At 41.5% G+C, this 19,969-nt stretch overlaps 1 protein-coding gene across 4 annotated transcripts in view; it reads right to left on the reverse strand.

Moving 5' to 3' along the window:
• The window catches only part of ARHGEF3 (Rho guanine nucleotide exchange factor 3), a 271,390-nt gene that overhangs the window by 28,377 nt on the left and 223,044 nt on the right, over positions 1 to 19,969 (reverse strand). For 3 of the 4 annotated variants that reach the window (XM_039242446.1, XM_039242448.1, XM_039242449.1), the window contains 2 exons: positions 16,160 to 16,267; positions 394 to 564 (listed from right to left, as the gene is read on the reverse strand). In XM_039242446.1, the coding sequence (XP_039098377.1) occupies positions 394 to 564; positions 16,160 to 16,267 (279 nt within the window). Of the gene's footprint in view, positions 1 to 393; positions 565 to 16,159; positions 16,268 to 17,155; positions 17,367 to 19,969 lie in introns of all 4 variants that reach the window. The other variant, XM_039242447.1, reaches the window with a different exon arrangement.

Below are 19,969 nucleotides of genomic sequence, written 5' to 3' on the forward strand. Positions count from 1 at the left end.
ATTCACAGGTAATGAAATTAACTGCATTCCACAGAAAGTTTTCCACAAAACAGAATCAAAGTTTCATAAATCGAATATCTTAAAATACTCTAGAAGTTGCTATCAAAATATACCTAAAGTGATTAACTTTATGAGCTCCAGGATCCTAAAGAGACACTTCCTGACTCATTTTCTTTGTAAATTTAGATTTTCACATCAGTTTCTTTTAAAGCAGGAATCATCCACCCAACTGGATGCTGGTTTCTCAGTTTCTTACAAGGTTTGACACCCCCGTTTGCCCTCCTTCTACAAATGCAAGGAAGAATTGATTTGGAGCCTGTGGTATAGACAGACCTAGTTTGGCTCTCGCCTAGAATGCACTTTGTTCCAGACACTCCTGGGTCCCAAGCCTACCTCCTGACGTTTGATTTCCTTGGACGGAAGCATCTGATTGACGCACACATCGAAGGTCTCACTCCACAGCTTGCTGTCTCTCCGCTTTGTGCTTGAGGGGGCGGCATTTCTGGACCAGGGTCGGGGAGTGAGGATGTCAGGACGGCTCTCGCTGCGGAAGCTAATGGAACGCTAAACAATGAGAAAAACAAACCGTCATGGGGGCAGTGGCATGACTTGGGTGGATCGTTTGAGCAGCTTCCTGTCACTGACAGAACATAGATCAGATATTTGCAAGAAAGAAAGGACAATGCCACAAGGCCTTTTGGCAAGTGGGGTATTTTCATGAGCCTATGTGCTAAGGGAAATTGGGCAAAGGGGCTGCCTTCACACGTGTGAGACCTTCTGTGAGACCTGGACACAGCAGAGAAACATGCACAAAGGCAGCTCTCAGGGAAGCCACAGGCTCCTCTTTTTTCCAGGAGACAGCCCCCTCTTCAGAAGAATGAGGGTTAACAGTAGTGGATGTCCTTTACATCTGGCCAGTACTCTTGTTCTCCTCCTCCATCTAGGAACGGAAGCCTGCTATCCTTGGGTATCGGGTCTGGTGCGCAGTTAGGGTAGACCTGAGCAGGCAGAGTACTCCTCCACCCTGGTTCAGGGAGTGACGCTTGATTCCCTGAGACATGCTAAGTGGTACTTGGGAGAAAGACTGGAAAGGTCTTTATTCCTTTGGTATTGTGAACTTAAGAGATAACATAAGCAGGAGTTTCTTGCAGCAGCTCCCTCTTTTCATACAGTTAAGTCTATCTGTTTGCTATTGCAGACAATAATGGGACACACAGAATGAAGGACAGAGAAAGAGAATGATGGAGGGAGGGTGCAAGCTTTAACCACACAGTATAAACCTCTGGATCCCACTGTGCATGAAGCCAGGAAGAGTCACTTTCAAATTAAGGAGCTAATACATTCCCCCTTCTGTTTACATTAATCTCATTTGGGATTCTGTCAACTTGAAAAGTACCAACAAATATACCTACTAAATACCACCTTGGCAGCAAATGATGCCTGCCCTGACATACTTTATTTTCCAAAGAGGTTCTGGTAGACTTCAGGGTGGTCTAACTACCCAAAGTTCACCCTTGGGGCTGAAACATGCTATCAGAGTGCCTTCTCATGACAAATACAAATGATTAAGAAGAAAGCTAAGTGCATTATTTTCAGCCTTCATCCTAGAAGATTTCAACACACTTATTGGGAACTTTGCCAAAGCAATGAGGTGTTGCTGTGCTCAAAACCACATTCTTAATTAGCAAGACATTGCTGTGGCCACATATCTATGGTCTTCAGTGAGAAGTTCGAACTCCTCAGTTTGGCACAGAAAGCCTCTTGAACTCTAACCACAGTCTATAGATCTAGATTCACCTCTTGCCACTCACCCGTGAGTCCTCTATTCTCCAGCCCCACCGGGCAATCTGCCATTTCTTAGATGTATCATGCTCTGCCGTCTCTCTGTGCATCCTTCAAATAGTCTTCTCTTCCAGGGATGTTTTTCTTTCATTTACTAGCTGGCTAACTCCTACGTGTCCTCAGGATATAATTCAAACTCCTCCTCTAAGAAGCCTCACCAATGTTGTCCCACTCTTTCCCAGGGCAATCTGGGCATATCGGTGCTATAGCAATGATCACATTTTATTATACTTACTTGTCACCTGCTCTGACAGGTGACAGAGCAGACACCTGCCTATAAACTTCCTGAGGGCAAGAAATGATTTTGATGGTGGCATATAAGCTGTCATCACTAACATATTCTAGCTTCCAAATATTTTGAGATTCGATAACAAAATTTAAGAAAGCAAATTTTAAGAGAGCTATTCAACATAAAGGTATTGTTAAATAAGTTATAATTCATCTGTCTGAGAGTACATTATCGAGCCAATTAGACCATTCTGAGATAATTTTAACAGCTAAAAATTCTTCTACATACGTTAAAATCAGAACTAAAATCTGTATATGAATACTGTTTATAATTATGAAAAAAAGCACATGAGCCAAGATATAAAAGGAACACCACAAAATCCTTTTTTATTTTTTTTTGGCCTGATGACATTAGAGGTGATTTTTATTCTAGTTTATAAATTTTTTATAATTCAAGAAAAAATGAATAAATGAAAAATGTAAAAATAAACTTCCAAGGGGCTTCAAGGTATTATCACAACCTTTTAGAAGCAGGAAGCTAGCTGTTTGCAAGTAGCAGAACGAGTTCCTCAGGCTGGCACGAGCCCCTTGGCTCATTAGTGAGCTCATGATCACTGGACCAGCCCCACGCTGGTCAAGAAGGGACTTGCACCAAATATGCAGTTCACTAAAGATATCTTGCAAATCCTTGTGATCTCTTGAAAACAGGCCCTTATAAACAGTGACCAAACTAATGCGTACAGATCCTCGCCACTCAGAATCAATTAGCCACAGGCAGGGAAAGGTCAAAACAAGCAAAGTGAGTCATCAGGTTACTCACTGATCTCAGTTTTCGGTTCTGATTATAGCTGGGGTGGGAATTAAAGAGCAGAAAGAGAGGAAAACACAAAAATAAGATTCAAAATGAAAGACATTTTCCACTTTCACTTGAATCAACCACCCACCTTGTAACAGTTTCAACCCCTGACCCAACTTCAAATTCCCCTCCCCACTGCCAGTTTGCAAGTAACTTCTAACTTTAAATTTTCATACATTACAGACGTATATAAATTAAGTACAAATCCCCTCATTTTCTCATCTACTTTCCAGAAGTAACTGCTATTAAGTTCGTTCTAGATCTTTCCAAACCTCTTAAATGTATTTGCCAACAAGCACAAAAAACAGAATGTTTTCTCTTTTTACTCAATAATATGTCTCTTCCATGTTAGTATATAATAAGACTTATTATTCTAAAAAAATAATTTATGAGGGTGAAATTCACATAACACAAATTAACCATTTTTGTGAACAATTCAGTGGCCTTTAGTACATTCACAATGTTGTGCAAACACCACCTGCAGGTAGTTCCAAAACATTTCCATCATTCCAAAATCACTCTTTTTAATGGGTGCAGAGTTAGCATCCCATGGTCCAGATGGACCACATGGATTTAATCAACCACCAACCGATGGACATTAGAATCGTTTCCAGTGTCTGGCTATTACAAAAAGTGCTTCAGTGAACATCAGTGTTGCTATTTTTGTAAAGCGAATTCCTGAAGTAGAATTTCTTGGTCTAAGAAATACCAACATTTTAACCCACTGCCAAACTGACCTCTAAAACAGCCTGTTTTAATTTTATTGTTACCAGAAAGGTACATGAATTACCTTTTTCCATACTCTCATCAATAGGATGTTATTATCAGTCTAATAGAGAAAACAACCACAGTTGATGCTTAAACAACAAGACTTTGAACTTTGAGAGTCCACTTTCATGCAGATTTTTTTTGATAAATACAGTCTAGTATTGTAAAGGTATTTTTTCTTTCTTACGCTTTTAATAACATTTTCTTTTCTGTAGCTTACTTTATTGTAAGAATACAGTATATAATGCATATAACATACAAAATATGTGTTAATCGGCTGTGTAAGTTGTTGGTAAGGCTTCCACTCAATAGCAGGTTATTAAGTAGTTATGTTTTAAAGGAGTCAAAAGTTATATATGTATTTTCAGCTCTCTGAGGAGTGTGGGGGCTGTTGGCATCCCTAAACCCTGCATTGTTCAAGGGTCAACTGTATACCTTAACTTCAGTTTCATGTTTTGAATATAAGACTGAGTGTATTTTCATGTATTTCTGGAAAAATTTCCCACAGAGTTGGAGATTTTCTTCTGTTGAAGTTTGGGGGAAAAGAGAGAGGTGAGCTGTATTACTTGAGCTCTATTATTAAGAATTCCTTGTTTTGTGTTTCCTCAGTGATTGCTGGGGAAAAAGGAAGAAGAGACTGGGCAAAATTCACCTCGTATATCACTGTTTCTGTGGCTGCCTCTGCTTAACACTTCTGATGAATTCTCTCCCATCCTCACAACCACCCACAAGTTGGAGATTTATTCCCATTTTACTGATGAGGAAACTGAGGCACAGAGGGGCTAAGGCACTTGTTCAGGCAGGATTCAAAACCTGATCTATTTCACTCCAAAACCTGAGCTCTTTCTACCCTGAGGGCTATGGACCTGCTACTTACATGCAAATCATGCACTGTGGGAAGGTTTCAATGATGTGGGCCCTGGCCTTCTAAGATTTTAAATCTAGTTAAGGAGAAGGAATGCATTTATTCACTTTTAGGAATAATGACTGAGTGGCTCTTTGACCAATAAAACTTCAGATTCACACCTTTAGTTAGGCTGGATTAAAAGAAACATTTTGATATTTTAAAGTCCATTTAGGGGAAGGATCTTGAAAAGAAGAACCCCAAAGAAGCAATAAAGAGTGCCAGTCAGGTGTGTGGTTGGCAGCTGGCCTGCCCAGAGCCAACCAGGCCCAAGCCATGGTGGGTGGTCAAGACCAAACACCATGACCTACACCTCTACCAGTCCTCAGTACAACTGGGCACAATTAGTGGAGAGGATTGGAGCTGGGGGAGAAACATGTGGCTACACAGGAGAAAAGCCCCAAAGAAGAGGATGCCTCTTGAGAGAGGAGAACGGCCATGTCCCTTCCAGTGTCCTTCCCGCTCCTCTTGCTTTACATTTCTCTATTTTCACCATGTGCTACTGGTTTGTTTCAGACATGTCCATTTCCTCCCATTCGGGGTAAGCTCCTTGAAGGCAAGGATATCTCTCTATTCTGTTCACTGATGGACTTTTCAGCAACTGCACATACATAGTAGGACCTCAACAATTTTGCTTACTGAACGAATGGCATGCTTGTACGGGCTGGGCACAGTGAGGTAAGCTTTAAAGCCTTGTATAGCCAACAAGTAAGGATTGCTACCCCTGTTTTACAGATGAAGGAGTCAGAGGCTCAGAAAGGGTAACACCTCGTTGAAGGTCATGCAGCTAATGAATGGTGCTCCAGAATTGATACCCAGGTCAATGATGAACTCAGGATGACTAAACAGGTCTGGTCTATTTCAGTCCCCCTGTCCCAGTCCATGCCCCTTCTGCCAATTTTAACCAATATCCTATCCTTCTTCCCCTGGGGTAAGTTTCAGAGTGTGATGGGGTGCATGTGCCCAAATAAATGACTTTGAGGCTACTGACAGGGATTGTAAACCTTGCTGTCAGTCACATTTTAGACCAGAAAATTCTTTGTTGGATGTTTAGCAATAGCTTATCTATAACCCTTAGATGCCAGAAGAGCCCTCAATCTCAGCTGTGACAATCACAACACCTTCACTGCTGAACGTCCCTTGGGGTGAGAAACACCAGTCCACGGTGACTAAGAGAGACCCAGCACTGGGATGGATGGCATAAAAACAGAAACACGTACAGAGAGCCCTCTGGGTGTGGGGAATGAAAAATGTTCCAGGACAAGCAACAGTTTCCATGAGGGAATCCAGCTTCACAAATGAGTCAAAAACCTAAAGCTCATAATCACTGGCAGCTACAATAACAACAGCGATAACAAGCACAGATAATGCAGATTTAGGAAGTGGGTGCTCATGTTTATGCCTGAGCTGGGTATGTGGAAAAGACGGTATGGGTGCAAAGGGGACTGTCTGTCAGGTGGGAAAAGAGGGACCCTTTACATGTGTCAGAGGAAATGTAAACTCAGCAGGTGAGGCATGATGGAACAGATTTGATTTGTTACTGTTGCCTGTTCAGCAGGGTGCTCCCTCGCCCTTTCCCAAAAACAGAAGGTCTCTATAGCTAAAGATAACGTGCTTCAATAAAGAGAGTTCAAGCTAGGGAAATTCTCTGCACTTACCATCACTATTTTGTAGCAGATGGTTTTTATTATTAAACATTGGAGGTTTGGGTGGGACTGTCAGAGGAAAACAGGTTTGTATGTTGCTACTACAATGTACAGTAGTTATGGCTGGGATTGGAAAATGTTCTTGAAGAATATCCTGGAGGAGTCTCTCATGCTCTCATGATTAGAACAATTAAACTGAGAAATAACACTTCTCGGTTGTGGGGCCTCTATTACTTTAATCCTCACACTAGTCTTGGGAGAGGCAACTGGACAGATTCTTGCATTTTTACCCTTTTTAACAGAGGAGAAATCTGAGTGCCAGGGGATTTAGTGACTGGCCCAAGGTAGGTGTTGGAATAGGAACCGAGTCCAGTCTTGACTATAAAACATGGATTTATGTTAAGAACATAGGCTTTGGAGTAAGAGACATGGCTTCAATTCGACTCAAGGGCTGAGGGACCTTGGGAAAGTTAATCTCTCTGGATCTCAGTTTCCTTATCTGTAAAAAGGCATAGTAATGAGTACCTCACAAAGCTGCAGTGAGGATTAGATAAGATGAAATACATCAAGGGCTTAGCCAAGCACCTAGTAGGTGGGCAGTAGGCAATGGATATTATCTATCACTGTTATTATACCATTGGCTGCACTGTCACCATTAATGCTGGTTTATATATGTTTTCACTGATTAGCAAACATCAAATACATCTTTGAATTACTTGGACCAAATGGCTCCTTGGGGAACCTCCATTAGGATAACTGATAGGAGGAGAAAAGAAGCACAGTGTTGCCTATGAAAGCAAAAGATCTGGAAACAGCCTAAAGTGATTGATAAGGAATAATTAAATACATTACAATGCAATCATAAAATGGAATACTATATATTTGTTAAAAACATTAGTTTAAGAAAAGCTTAATGATAATGGGAAAGTCTCACATGTAGAGTTAAGTAAGAAAAGGAAGATCTTTACTTAAAAAACAACATGTTCATAGATGTTGCCCCTAAACGGTGGGCTATGGATGCTTTTAATTTTCATCTTCATACTACTCTACATTTACTTTTGAGATTTTCGATAAGAGATATTAACTAAGAAAAAACAAAATCAGTAAACAAATGTGCAAGACCATAAACACAGTGTTTGAAGTGGTGCTATAAGCATAAAATCATATTTAGATTTGGTTCAGACGGATGCACAGTAAAAACATGGTAAGAAGGCACCCAATCAACTTACAATTAAAAACAAATGTATCAAACTCCAGAGACTCAATGCAAGGAGAAGTCTTTGTGTAGTTGAGAGAGATTCTGAGTAGAATGAATGAGGAGTTGAAGAAAATATTTGGTTCAGGTGTAGGGAAGTGTGAGGAAAATATTGTACAATTTTCTCAGTGCAGACTAAAAATTAGGAGGCCTTCCAGAGGCTTGGGGCAGCAGCCCAACTTCTTCATTAGACACCATAAAATGGCTTTTGCACATTAATGTTAATGATACAATATTTCACGAGCTGAAATGGAAATGATGACTCTCCCTGCCACAGAGGCAAACAAACAGTAAGTAGCAACACTGAGGTATGATGCTCCAGACCAAAAGTCTGGCCATTATTTTTAGATCCTGGCAAACTATAGGCTTTATTATGACCAAGCTGACTTTTTGCTGAAGCTGGCTACAGGAGAGGCACTGGGAAAACTCTTCAGGATCCTGGCGACAGCACTTACTGGCCTTGTGACTTAGGACATATTTCTCAACCTTCAGGTTCCTCCCCTAAGAGTGGTGCTAAATCCTACCTTACATTGTTATGGAAAAGATGAATTGAAGCCATGATTGTAAAGTACTTTGTACAGAACCTGGCTCTTCGTAAATACTCAACTACTGGAAGTTGTTATTCCTAACTAAAAAATGACAAGCTTTAAATTACAATAGTCAGCTATGATAGTGGTCTAACTATCACTCCAGGAATAGTAAAGATCAACAGGAAGTAAGGAGCTCCTCTTGATGTGGAATACAGGTCACTTCTTAGCTATTCCCTTACCTTCCAGACTGCAAGGCAGTGTGGTTTCTGGTTGCTTCCTCCAACACACAGACACACACAGACACAGACACAGACACACACACACACATACACACACACACACACATACCCTATGCTTGTTTCTATATCTGCCAAATAACTTAGGACCAAAGACTTTTTGTCAATTATAGAAAGTGTATGACCTTAGACCAAGGGACTAAGTTTGAGGTCATTGGAGAGGAAAAACATGGTTTTGAGTACATGTAATTAGGCACATGTGTTTGGGTACTCTACTTCTTTCTCATAGCTAGATGGCATCAGTCTTCTCCCATTCCTTCCTCAAACCCGAAATGCCCTCCTTCCTTTCTCCCCATCAGCTCTGAGCCATTCCAGGCCAAGAACAATTCATTGCACCCTTGCCAGGCAGCCTTCCTTTACCACCCCTCCTTTCCCCCAACCTGTCCATTACCAGCTCTCTCTCTTTCTAGTATATTTTATCACATAAGATTTTAAAATCTTATACATTTTTATCTGGTTGTAAAGATAATATACAGTTATTTAAAGAATTCAAGCATGATAGAAATATATAACATAATAAAACTCAATAGACCCAGCCTGCTTATTCATTCTCTACTGATTTGTAATTCTTATGTAATAGGAGACCAAGGAGAATATAAGACAGAAAACAAAAGAACTATCAACATCTCTTATACTTGCATGCCTGAGAGATAACCACTATAAAAATTTGATGATGTTCCTACCTTTTTCCAATCCATACACTATTGTGGATGTGTATTATTAGTTGGGATACAGTGGTTTGGAATTTCCTTTTTTCTTTTTTTTCTTAACTTGCTGATAGATCTTAGACAACTGTAACCAGTAGATTTTATCCTTTTCAATAGCAGGCCCTGTCTCCTTTTGCATACAAATGACCTCCCCCAACAAGTCTAGAACATAGCAAACAACACAGTAGATATAATGAATAATGATGGAGAATACTAATATATACCATTTTCTGTTGCATCTGGGTGAAATGAAATACTTTTCAGATCTAAGGGCTGGGGAATGTGGTTACCAAAAGCTCTTCCTAAGCCACAACAATCCTCCCTGAGGGATAAGAAGTGGGAGAGGCACTGATATTCTATTGTGAAATAGCCCAGTTATTATATAACATTACTACGTGAGCACCCACTGCCACCTCTGGGAGAGCCCCTAGGAAAAGCAATGGCCAACAATTCTAGTAATAAATGCAATAATAATAGTAACTGCTAATTCCTGAGTAACGTGTCATGCTAGGCATAAAAAGAAAAGCAAGAGACAAACTTAGTCTGTGTGGAAAGTCATGGGGCCCCTGGGAAGGGCCATCTTGTGAAGATGTCACAGCAGATAGAAAAACTGACAAAAGAGAAGGAAAATGTGACTATGAGTCTAGAACCAGGATGCACAGAGGAGCAATTCTGCCCAATACAGGTACACATCAGGAAGAGAGGCCTGACTCTAGTGATATCAGGTGCCCTGAGTTCACATCTTTTGACCAGAATTCCACTTCTGGGAATATCATCTAAGGAAGAAATACACACACACAAAAGATTTGCAATAAGGATGTTTAAAGCAGTGTCATCTATGATGGTAGAAAAATGGAAACAACTCAGATGTTCAACAGAAGAGTAAATCAATACCTGGTATATCTTTTTGATGAAATACTGTATGAATTCCTTAAGAACTGAGTCTGAAAAATATTTAATGACATGAAAATGTATTTTCATACTATAAGGTTATTTTATACTGTTAAGACAAAAACATGTTAGAAAATGGTATATACACTATGATTATTTTGTTCTTTAAAAACCACATGTTAAAAACATGTTTAAAAAAACACATGTTAAAAAATACATATTAAATACTGTCTAGTTGTGTGCCAAAATGTTAATATAAATTTCTTAGTGATGGGGAAATGGGATTACAAGTGAATTTTACTCCCTTTTCTGTGTTCCTCTATATTTTTCAATTTTAAAAAGATGTTATATAATCAGAAAAGAAAGCACAATTAAAAGGTAGTTTTACATGGAAAGAGCCTAAGTGTCCATCAACAGATGAATGGATCAAGAAGATGTGGTTTATCTATACCATGGAATACTACATGGCAATGAGAAACAATGAAATCTGGCCATGTGTAGCAACATGGATGGACCTTGAGGGTGTTATGCTGAGCGAAATAAGTCAGGCAGAGAAGGACAAATATCATATGTATGCACGTATAGGAGGATTAGGAGGAACTTAACAGAGGACCAAGGTGGAGAAGAAGGGTGGAAATGGTGGGGGAAAGGGAGAGAGGCAAACCATGAGAGACTCTTGAATGCTGACAAAAACTGAGGACTGATGGATGTGGGGGGGAGGGGGGATGGGCATGGAGGAGGACACTTGTGGGGATGAGCACTGAGTGTTATGTGGAAACTAATTTGACAATAAACTATTTGTAAAAAAATAAATAAATAAATAAAATGCATTATACAAAAAAAAAAATAAAAGTTTAGTAATAATAAAAAAAAAGGTAGTTTAAAAAAAATAGGACAAATACCCTCAAAAGACATTCAATACAGAGTTTTTTGAAAATTTAAAAATATTCACAGCCTAAATATCCATTAATAGGAGACTGGTTATGTAAAATAAGACACATCAAGACATTGGAATAATATATACTCGGTCCATTAAGATCACATTTCCCAAGAATAAGTGTGATATATTACTTCTCTGAAGCCATAACAAAATTCTGATCCAGCTAAATGACAAAGGGGGAGATGCAAATAAAAGAGATGGAAGAGATTTTGCAGGCAAAATGCAAAAAAAAAAAAAAAAAAGAGACATAACTCAAGACCAAAAGTATTAAAAGAAATAAAGAGGATTATTGAACTTTAATAAAAGGTACAATTCCCCCAAGAGGCTGTAACAATGATGAAGAGGAACCTTTCTATCCCTAACTGCATAGCTTGGGAACTATGTTAGGTCAAGACCAATAGAAAGCCTAGAGAAACTGACCATGCAAAGTGCCCCACGGGAGAGTTCAACCCAAGAATGAACAGATCGCACAAAGATAATGCTGGGTACACTGTGAGTAACCCCAAATGAGGCTCATGATATGTAAGGTATGTGGATATACCTAGAATAACACTGGGAGGAATTAAAATATTAACACGGGCTGTTTGGGAGTGGAATCTTTTCTCTTTCTCCTTTTTTTGTATTTTTCCACCATAAGCATATACTCTTCTAATGGAAAAGAAATGCTCATGTTCAGAGAGAACATAGGGCTCAACCACAGCATTGTGAATACAGCATTCCATAGCACGCGCTGGACCCAGCTCAAATGCGTTTAACAGCTGTGGGGAACCGGGGGCAGGGGGACAGGGGGCAGGCATGGCTCAGTGACCTGCCCTGCCCGCCCTAGTCACACTCACGGTCCTCACTAAGCAGGAGGGGCGCATGCAGGCGGCTTTAGCACTGGGCTGCGTGTTCCTCTCCAGCAGGCCAGTGAGGAGATGTTTAGGCCCAGAGGGATGCAGACATCTGTGCTCTAGTCTATCAGAAGCAGTAACTTCCCAGTCAGACACAGACGGAAGGCCAGGCAGATGGCTATCCCTCTCCAACTTCCACAAACGCTGTCTTTGTGCTGAGGCCCAAGCCCCCCGTCCATATGGGGCACAGGGGAGGCAACAGAGAACAAGCCCTGCAGTGTCTTGTCGAACTGTTGCTGCCAGAGCCACTCACATTAGTGGTTGGGGTTTTAACCTTTCTGGAAAAGGGTGCCAGCCCCGAGCTGTCCTGATATCCTTCTGGGCTAACCTGTGGTCTCTCAGGGAGCCAGAGGAAAGGCTGCCAAGTGTTCCATTATTGATGAAAGGATTGTGTTTGGGTGTTCGGGTCTAACTCATCCCTTCTCCTATAATAAAAGGAACCCAACCTCACACATAACTGGGCGCTAAAAGGGATTGTATGTCTCTATGAGGCCAGGCGCCAGGGACAAGGGATACTGTGACAGAGAACCAAGCTGCTCAGCTACAGTCTCAAGCTGTTTCTGGAAGGAGAAGAGGCATATTTAACATACACCCAGGAGTACAGAACGAATGTTGTGAGGTTTGGGGCGGCCCCTACCCCACTCTCCTTGTTCTCTGTTCCTTCCCTTTTAGAATGTGCATCAAGACCCCTGTACACAAAATGGAAGAGGATGTGAAGTTGGCATACTGAATACCCCTTTGGGGCCTCCTCCTCCCCCTGCTCCTCCCTGCTCTTCAGGCCACATTAGCACCCTAGCCCAGTCTAGCTGGAGAGGGAAGCAATAAAGTCATGGAGCAATTACTGGGATGCAAAGACTGGAAATAATTCTGCAAAACATGTGCTGTATGCACCAAGGTGACCAACAGGGAGATAGGTCTGGGGCGAGAGAGCATTCTCTGAGTTTTGCAGATCGTTCTGCAAATATGGCCATCTAACTCTGCTCACAGACTCAAGGGCATATTTCCATTCACTGACTACCCCTCCCCCCCCCCCCACCTCCAAGGACACACTGACAGCATGAGAACACTGCTCAAGTTTTCTGTGTGTCCATGTGCATAACCACTATGAATAACCATTCTACTTCTGCCAGGTTGTTTCTGTCCCATAAATGGAGCCTGGAGTTAGCTATTTATCATGATATTTGAAAAAAGTAAATTAAAAAAATTATTTTGCCAAAAAGATTCTTTGAGGTTTTAGAAACCAATTTCCACATGTCAGATCCCTCCTTCATGTCTGGCTTTCTCATCCTTGTTTAGCCTCAGTCTTGGTTTGGTTTCTTTCTGTCCCAGTTCTTTACGTCAATGCAAATTTTCAAGGTGATCAGATATTTCCTGCAGCATTCCCTGTGTAGGATCCGTGTAGGGCAGAGATGGGAGAAGAGGAATAAAGGTTGCCTGGGAAGCCAAGGAAAAGATTCTGAAGCTATCACAGTGAAGGATCTTATAGCAACATGCAGTCAGGTCTGGGCTGTGGTGGGAGGCATAGACCAAACTGTATCCTAGACCTGGGAGCACAAACATGGAGTCTATAGGCCAGGCAAACTGATGCTAGTAAGTCAAGGAGTTGGGTGTTAGAAGGATAATTGGGAGATGTGGGGACACCTGTAGGTGACAATTGGCTAGCTGCCCAGGTCTAGCTCATTATTGCCATGTGGCATCATAGGACCAGCACTGCCAAGCCTTTCAATTCTGTAAAAGCCAGAACTCCAAATTCTTATATGGATTGCTTGGATTTTTATAAGTTAGCTCTAAATGCTACACAGCCAAACAAAACACAACTTGAGGGCCAAATGTGGTCATACGTCTACTAGAAGGAACTCTGTCCAGTCTGTAAGCAACATGAGGGGAGGATGTCAAGCTATGTGCTTGATGAGGGCCCACCCAATGCTTACAGAATGAGTGAGGTTTTTCCCAGGTAAGAGGTTTGACTGTCCTGGGGGCGGGGGGGGGGGGGGGGGGGGGGCAATGGGAAAAGATGGCTGGCAACATGGAGGTCTCGTAATCAAGGGAGGAAATAATTAGAGAGCGAACTTGAGCCCCAGCCACTGGGATGGAAAGGAAAGGGTGAAACGGCAGTAGACAGGCTAAAGAATTTTCAAAAAGCAGAACTCAGTGAAAGACCAGATGTGCAGGACTAGGGTGGTGATGAATCTTCCAGGGGAAGCCTGTGATGAACTTGGCCAGAGGGCTCAGGGACTGGTCACAGGGGAGAGAAGGTAAAACATTTTTCTTCACTAGCTTCAAAGCCCTTCGTCTGGCTCTCCCAGACGACCTTATTTTTTTTCTTTTCCATTCTCCCACAAAGGGGATCAGAGGATAACCAAGGGCCCAGAGGCCCTAGCACCAAGAGAAACTGAGCCAAACCTACAGCCAGTTAGGTGATGAGGCATTCATTCAGGAGAAACTGAGGAGAGCTAACAGGGGAATGGACAGGGCAGGGAATGAGCACTGAAGAAAGACAGCATCCACAGGGAAAGGGCAAGAACAGCTTGGGCTATTCTTGGGCTAGAATCATGACATGATGGCTGAATGGTGCAGAAGCCATGGCAGGAGGGGGTGAGGGAGACCTAAAATAGTTCTAAAATCATAGATTTTCATAACATAGGATATGCCTTGGGTTCTGGTCCACAATTTTCTTAATAACTTGGAAAGCCAAGATAAAAATATGGCTAAGCAGAAGTACTCAGGACAGTAAGAAATGGCAGACTCAAGACTACTTCTCAGCTAAGCAAGGTAAGTCTTTTCATGGCATGACTTTTGTTGGTTTCAGTCTGCAAGGGGATCTTTATAATTATCAAATTTGGTCCCAGGCCTTAGACAAATCTCAGTTTTCACCTTAAAAAATAAGCTTTATTGGGAGTTTAAGAACAACTATAGCCACTTGTTTACCGAAGTATTATTATAGTAGCTATAAATTAGTGATTGCTAACCAAGGGCTTAGTATAGTTTTTTTTTGTTTTTGTTTTTTAAAAAAAGAGCCCTTTAAATGCACTGTCTTATAAATACTAAGGACTTTACTTTTTTTTTAATGTTTATTTTTTATTTTATTTTTTTGAGGGAGAGAGTGTGTGTGCATGTGAGCAGGGGAGGGGCAGAGAGAAAGAGGGATACACAGAATTGGAAGCAGGCTCCAGGCTCTGAGCTGTCAGCACAGAGCCCAATGTGGGGCTTGAACTCACAAACCGCGAGACCATGACCTGAACTGAAGTTGTATGCTTAACCAATTGAGCCACCCAGGTGCCCCTAAATACTAAGGACTTTAAATGCACTATCTTATAAATATTTACAATGATTCTATTCTAAAGAAGCTGGTGGCATCACCTCCAATTTACCCGTTGGAATAAAAGCAAGACCTAGAGGTGTTATGTTACCTGCCCAAGGTAATAAAGTCTCTGAGTGACAGAGCCGAGGGCAGAACTGAGGTTCTATCACTCCAGGGCCTTTGTCTAAGCATGGAGTCAGCAAACATTTTCTGTACAGGGGCCAGATGGTAAATATTGTGAGCCTTGTGTGCAATATGGTCTCTGCCACAACTCCCTGACTGTGCTGTTGCAATGCCAAAGCAATCATAGACAATACAAAAATATTTAGGCATGCCTGTTTTCCAAAAAATCTACTTACGGACACTGAATTCGAATTTTAGTGTAATATTTTTCGTCTTTTGGCCTTGTCCCCCAGTCATTTAATTTTTATTTTGTATTTATTTATTTTCCCCCTGGTCATTTTAAATGTTTTATTTATTTTTGAGAGAGAGAGAGAGCGAGCATGATCGAGAGAGGGGCAGAGAGAGAGGGAGACACAGAATCCTAAGCAGGCTCCAAGCTCCAAGATGTCAGCACAGAGCCTGACGCAGGGCTTGAATCCAAGAACCGCGAGATCATGACCTGAGCTGAAGTCGGTCACTTAACCAACTGAGCCACCCAGGTGTCCCATCTCCCCAGTCATTTTAAAAGGAGAAACCTTTCTTAGCTTGTACACCATAAGAAAACAGGGGGTGGGCTAAATTTTTCTCTGCATGCTATAGTCTACGCGCTAGGCTTTTCTACCCTCCAGCTCATGTCACACACTGGTTTTCTTAGGAAGCCCATAGAGATTTTAGGATAAAACCCATGAGTGTACATATGGATGGAGTACACGTCTTGGAGGAAAGACCTAACTCCTCAAGTCAGCCCTCAAAGGACTCCATCTGACCCCAGTTTACAACTTGAAAACACATCTTTCTTCCTTTTCAGTTCCCTCACTTGCTCCCTTCCGTTGAAATAAGCATTGATTCAGACCTCAGAGGAGGTTCTGGGTAGAACAGGAATGTCCCCCTCCTGCACAACATGGTTTTCTGCAAACACAGCCCACCATGTCCTTCTTACCTGCAGGGTTTGGCTGAAGCGCTTTAATGGTGTGGTCTTCACCGGTGGGATGAGGTTTGCTAGTGATGTGACTCTGGAAAGGGGCTTGACCCGTTTATTACTAGGCTCCTATAGGGTTTAAAAAAAAAAAAAAGAAAGGAAAGTGTCAAGGTTAATCACAGACAGCATAACTCCACCACACAGGCCTGTCCCAATCCACGAGCTGCTGGCTGCACACGGTCTATGGAATGTAAACAGTGCCCTGTCTCTCTCCAGCTGTGAGGAGATGACCTAGCTCAGTAGCAAGGGAAGGGGAGATGGCTGGGGGACACCAAAAGGAGCAGCCTCTGCGCAGACAGCAAATGGACAGGATCTGCCCCTTATTCCTCACGCCCAGTATCTGCCAGCTTTTAATTCAGAAGCTTCCACTTAGAATCATTTCCCCAAACGCTTCCTGAAGAGAAAAGCTGCCTCAGATTTCCTATCTAATGACCTTGTCAGGCAGTTGTGTTTTGATGCTTCTGGTTTCATCTTTTTAAAAACGTTTTCCCCACCTTGCCCAAAGCCACTCTCCAAAATTTCTTTCATGCAATGGCTTTTCTAAAGCACAAGGAATGTTTGATTTTTTTTTTTGTTCACTAAATTTAAAAAATATTTTTTAAAGGAAATTCTTCTATTACGAGGTCCTTTGAAAAGCATCTTTGTATCTACAGTATATTTGAAATGCACATATGAATACTTACAAACAACAACCAACAAAAGAAAATGTACAGAGAGAAAACCGTGCCATGGGCATCGGTTTTTGTAATTCATATAGCCACAAGTTTTGAAAATCACCTCCACGTAAAACATGCAAAATAAAACTTGCAAATCTGCAAAGTTATCCCAAACCAAGCTGATGGCTGAGAGGGAGACTACCCATTTCAGTGACTTTGCAGACGAGGATTACATAAAAACAACTGTGAGAAAGAAGGACATGACAGACAAACATTTTACAAAGACAAAGAGAGCAGTTACCCTTGCCTTCCTAAGGTCCATCTGACCTGCAGTAGATGCCGGACAGCACATGAAGACACCAAATTTTGATGGAAAAAGCCAAACTTGCCAATTGCTGTAGTGAACCTCAACCATTTCCAGAGGGAGCCTCAAGATGCTCATCTTTCTTTTTCAGCCATTGCTTTGAAAGTTTTGAGGGTTAGGCCAGGACTTCAGATTCTCCAAGACATTCCTGCAGGGAGTTTTGAACATAGTAGGTGCTTGGTAAAATCTTGCCTGAATCTGGAATTCTGCCGAGAAACTCTCATGTCATTTTGTGCCTTTGCCAATCTCAGGTATCAAAAGCCCTCTTGGAAACAGACCCAACTTTTCTGGCATTTAAATAGAAAAATTAAAAGACTGAAGAAAAAAAAAAGTGCAAATAATTCCACGATGTTGCCAGGATTGACTTCATGATTTCTCGAAGCAGTGAAATACTTTTCCAAGACAGAATGAATCAGGGCTGCCGGGGACCTCTCCAGCTTCTTGGCATACTAAGTTGAACAGACAGTAGGAAACTCTCCGAACACTGGGAAGGTTCAGTTCCAAAATGCAAAAGATGAATCTCTCAATACGAGGGCCATCACATTAATATTATTTAAGGGCTGAAGAGAAAGATCCAATAGCCCTTCTGCTTCCAGGTGACAGTGTCCTTTAGGATGCTTCCTGTCCAGTGCCTGGCTCCTGAGCATCTGTGCCCAGAGGAGGATTTTTAAAATATTTTTTACGTCACAGCTGCATCATCAGCAAATTAAACACACACACACACACACCCTCTTGACATCCCCTGAATTTCTCTAAATACCTCCTGCTTTGGGCTGGAAATGCCAGAGTTGTGATATTACCAACTTTGGTGGCACAAACTGCATTGCAGCAAATGAGGAGGGATTTCACAGTGCAGCAGGACTTGGTCTTAGACAATCCTGCAGGCACCTCGGAGCCCGGAGACTCATCCCCGGATTTTTAATGGCTACGGGTGCTGGATCACAGATCCTGTATTAGAAGGGGAATGCCGAAGGGGCAAATGCCAACTTGGTTCTCTTGCTTTAAAAAGGTGGAGGGAGCATTGCACGCTTGGCAGAATGGGGGAAGATTCAGTTCTGTTCCCCTTGCTGTGTCATCTTTTCTAAGGTTCCGCTGACTTTGCTGCCCATTTTATATGACCCAGTCGATGGGTGTTTCCTACACAGCTAGGAGATATATGCACACTGCAAATGCCAGCCCCTCTGCAGGCTGCATGTGGCGCTGCTACATGAGATCGCAATTAAAACTCCTTTCCTAAGGCTTTGGCCTTTGGAAGTAAATATCAGCTCCTCTCTGGCTATCTGACATTCCCAAGTAACGAACAATTGAACTAGAAACCGTTGCTGCCTGATATGAGGCTGTGATCCAGCACAGCAGGCAGGTACAATTTTAAAACCATAGCACTTGCAGGTTATTGGATCTACTGAGGACGCTTTATGCCTGACCCACCTGAGCAAAGTATGAATTATGGTTTCTCCTTGAGGGCTTCAGTGAGAATAGGAGATTAAAAAAATTCTTGGCCTAATTTGATTTTTCTTTTCCATTTACTCAGTATGTCTCCAGCTGCATTTTACTGCTATCTAAAAAGAGCCCTGAGGGAAAATGTTTCCAGATTCTAGGTAAATAGCTCTACCGAAAACTAGCAAATGCAATTCCAAGGATGCTTTCAGGCTTTACAAAGAGATGACAGAGTACAACCTGCAGAGACAACTCAGCTGCCAGACCAAGCTGGGCAAGGTCAGTGCTAAGCCCATCTGTTTCAAGTGCAGATACCACCCCCACTATGCAGTTTTAAGACAGGGCAGGAGGGCATCTCACTAAAAAGGTAAAAAAACAGAAAAAAGAAAAAGGCATTGAGTACTGTGTGTTGGCAGTATTTTCTGAATAAAAATGTTTTGCTTCATCTTTTCTAGGCCTTATAGGTTTGTTTGTTTGTTTTTTTTTTTTTTTTTTGCTTTTCTTGTCTTATTGCACTAGCTAGGACCACCTGCATATTATTTATTCCAAGCTGAGATAGTGGGCACACTAGAGTAGTTCTTGATTCTAACGTGCTTATTATGAAGATTTCATCATTATGAATGGTCTTTCTGAGACCATTGCTGAAAGCATGGGTGAGATACCCTTTATCAAGGAGGAAGAGCTCCATTCTATGCTAAGTTTGCTGTGAATTTTCATAATGAAGGCATATTGACCTTTATCAAATGTTTTCTCTGTATCTTTTCAGAGGACAAGGAAAGAGGAAAAAAAGGGAGAGGTAGAAGGAAGGAAAGGAGACAATGAAGAAAAAAGGATGGAGGTCACATATTTTCATAAGTGAACTGGCACAGCAATTTAAAACATCTCTTGTGTTTGAAATACAAATAAATAAATAAATAATAAAGCACTCAATGACATCTTATTTTTTATTTTTTTTATTTTTTTGGTTTTAAGTATTTTTAATAGGGGCGCCTGGGTGGCTTAGTCGGTTAAGCGTCCGACTTTCGCTTAGGTCATGATCTCGCGGTTCGTGGGTTCGAGCCCCACGTCGGGCTCTGTGCTGACTGCCAGCTCAGAGCCTGGAGCCTATTTCAGAGCCTGTACCTCCCTCTCTCTCTGACCCTCCCCTGCTCATGCTCTCTCTCTCTCCTAGAAATAAATAAAAATATTTTTTAAAAAAGTTAAATATCTTTAATAAAGAATATTTGTGCTCAGTAATATAGATCGAGTCCTTTTTTTTTTTTTTTTTTTTTTTTACAAATAGTTTATTGTCCAGTTGGTTTCCATATAACACCC

This window comes from Hyaena hyaena, unplaced genomic scaffold, assembly GCF_003009895.1.
Source record: "Hyaena hyaena isolate Hyena2069 unplaced genomic scaffold, ASM300989v1 scaffold_212, whole genome shotgun sequence".
Lineage (NCBI taxonomy): Eukaryota > Metazoa > Chordata > Mammalia > Carnivora > Hyaenidae > Hyaena > Hyaena hyaena.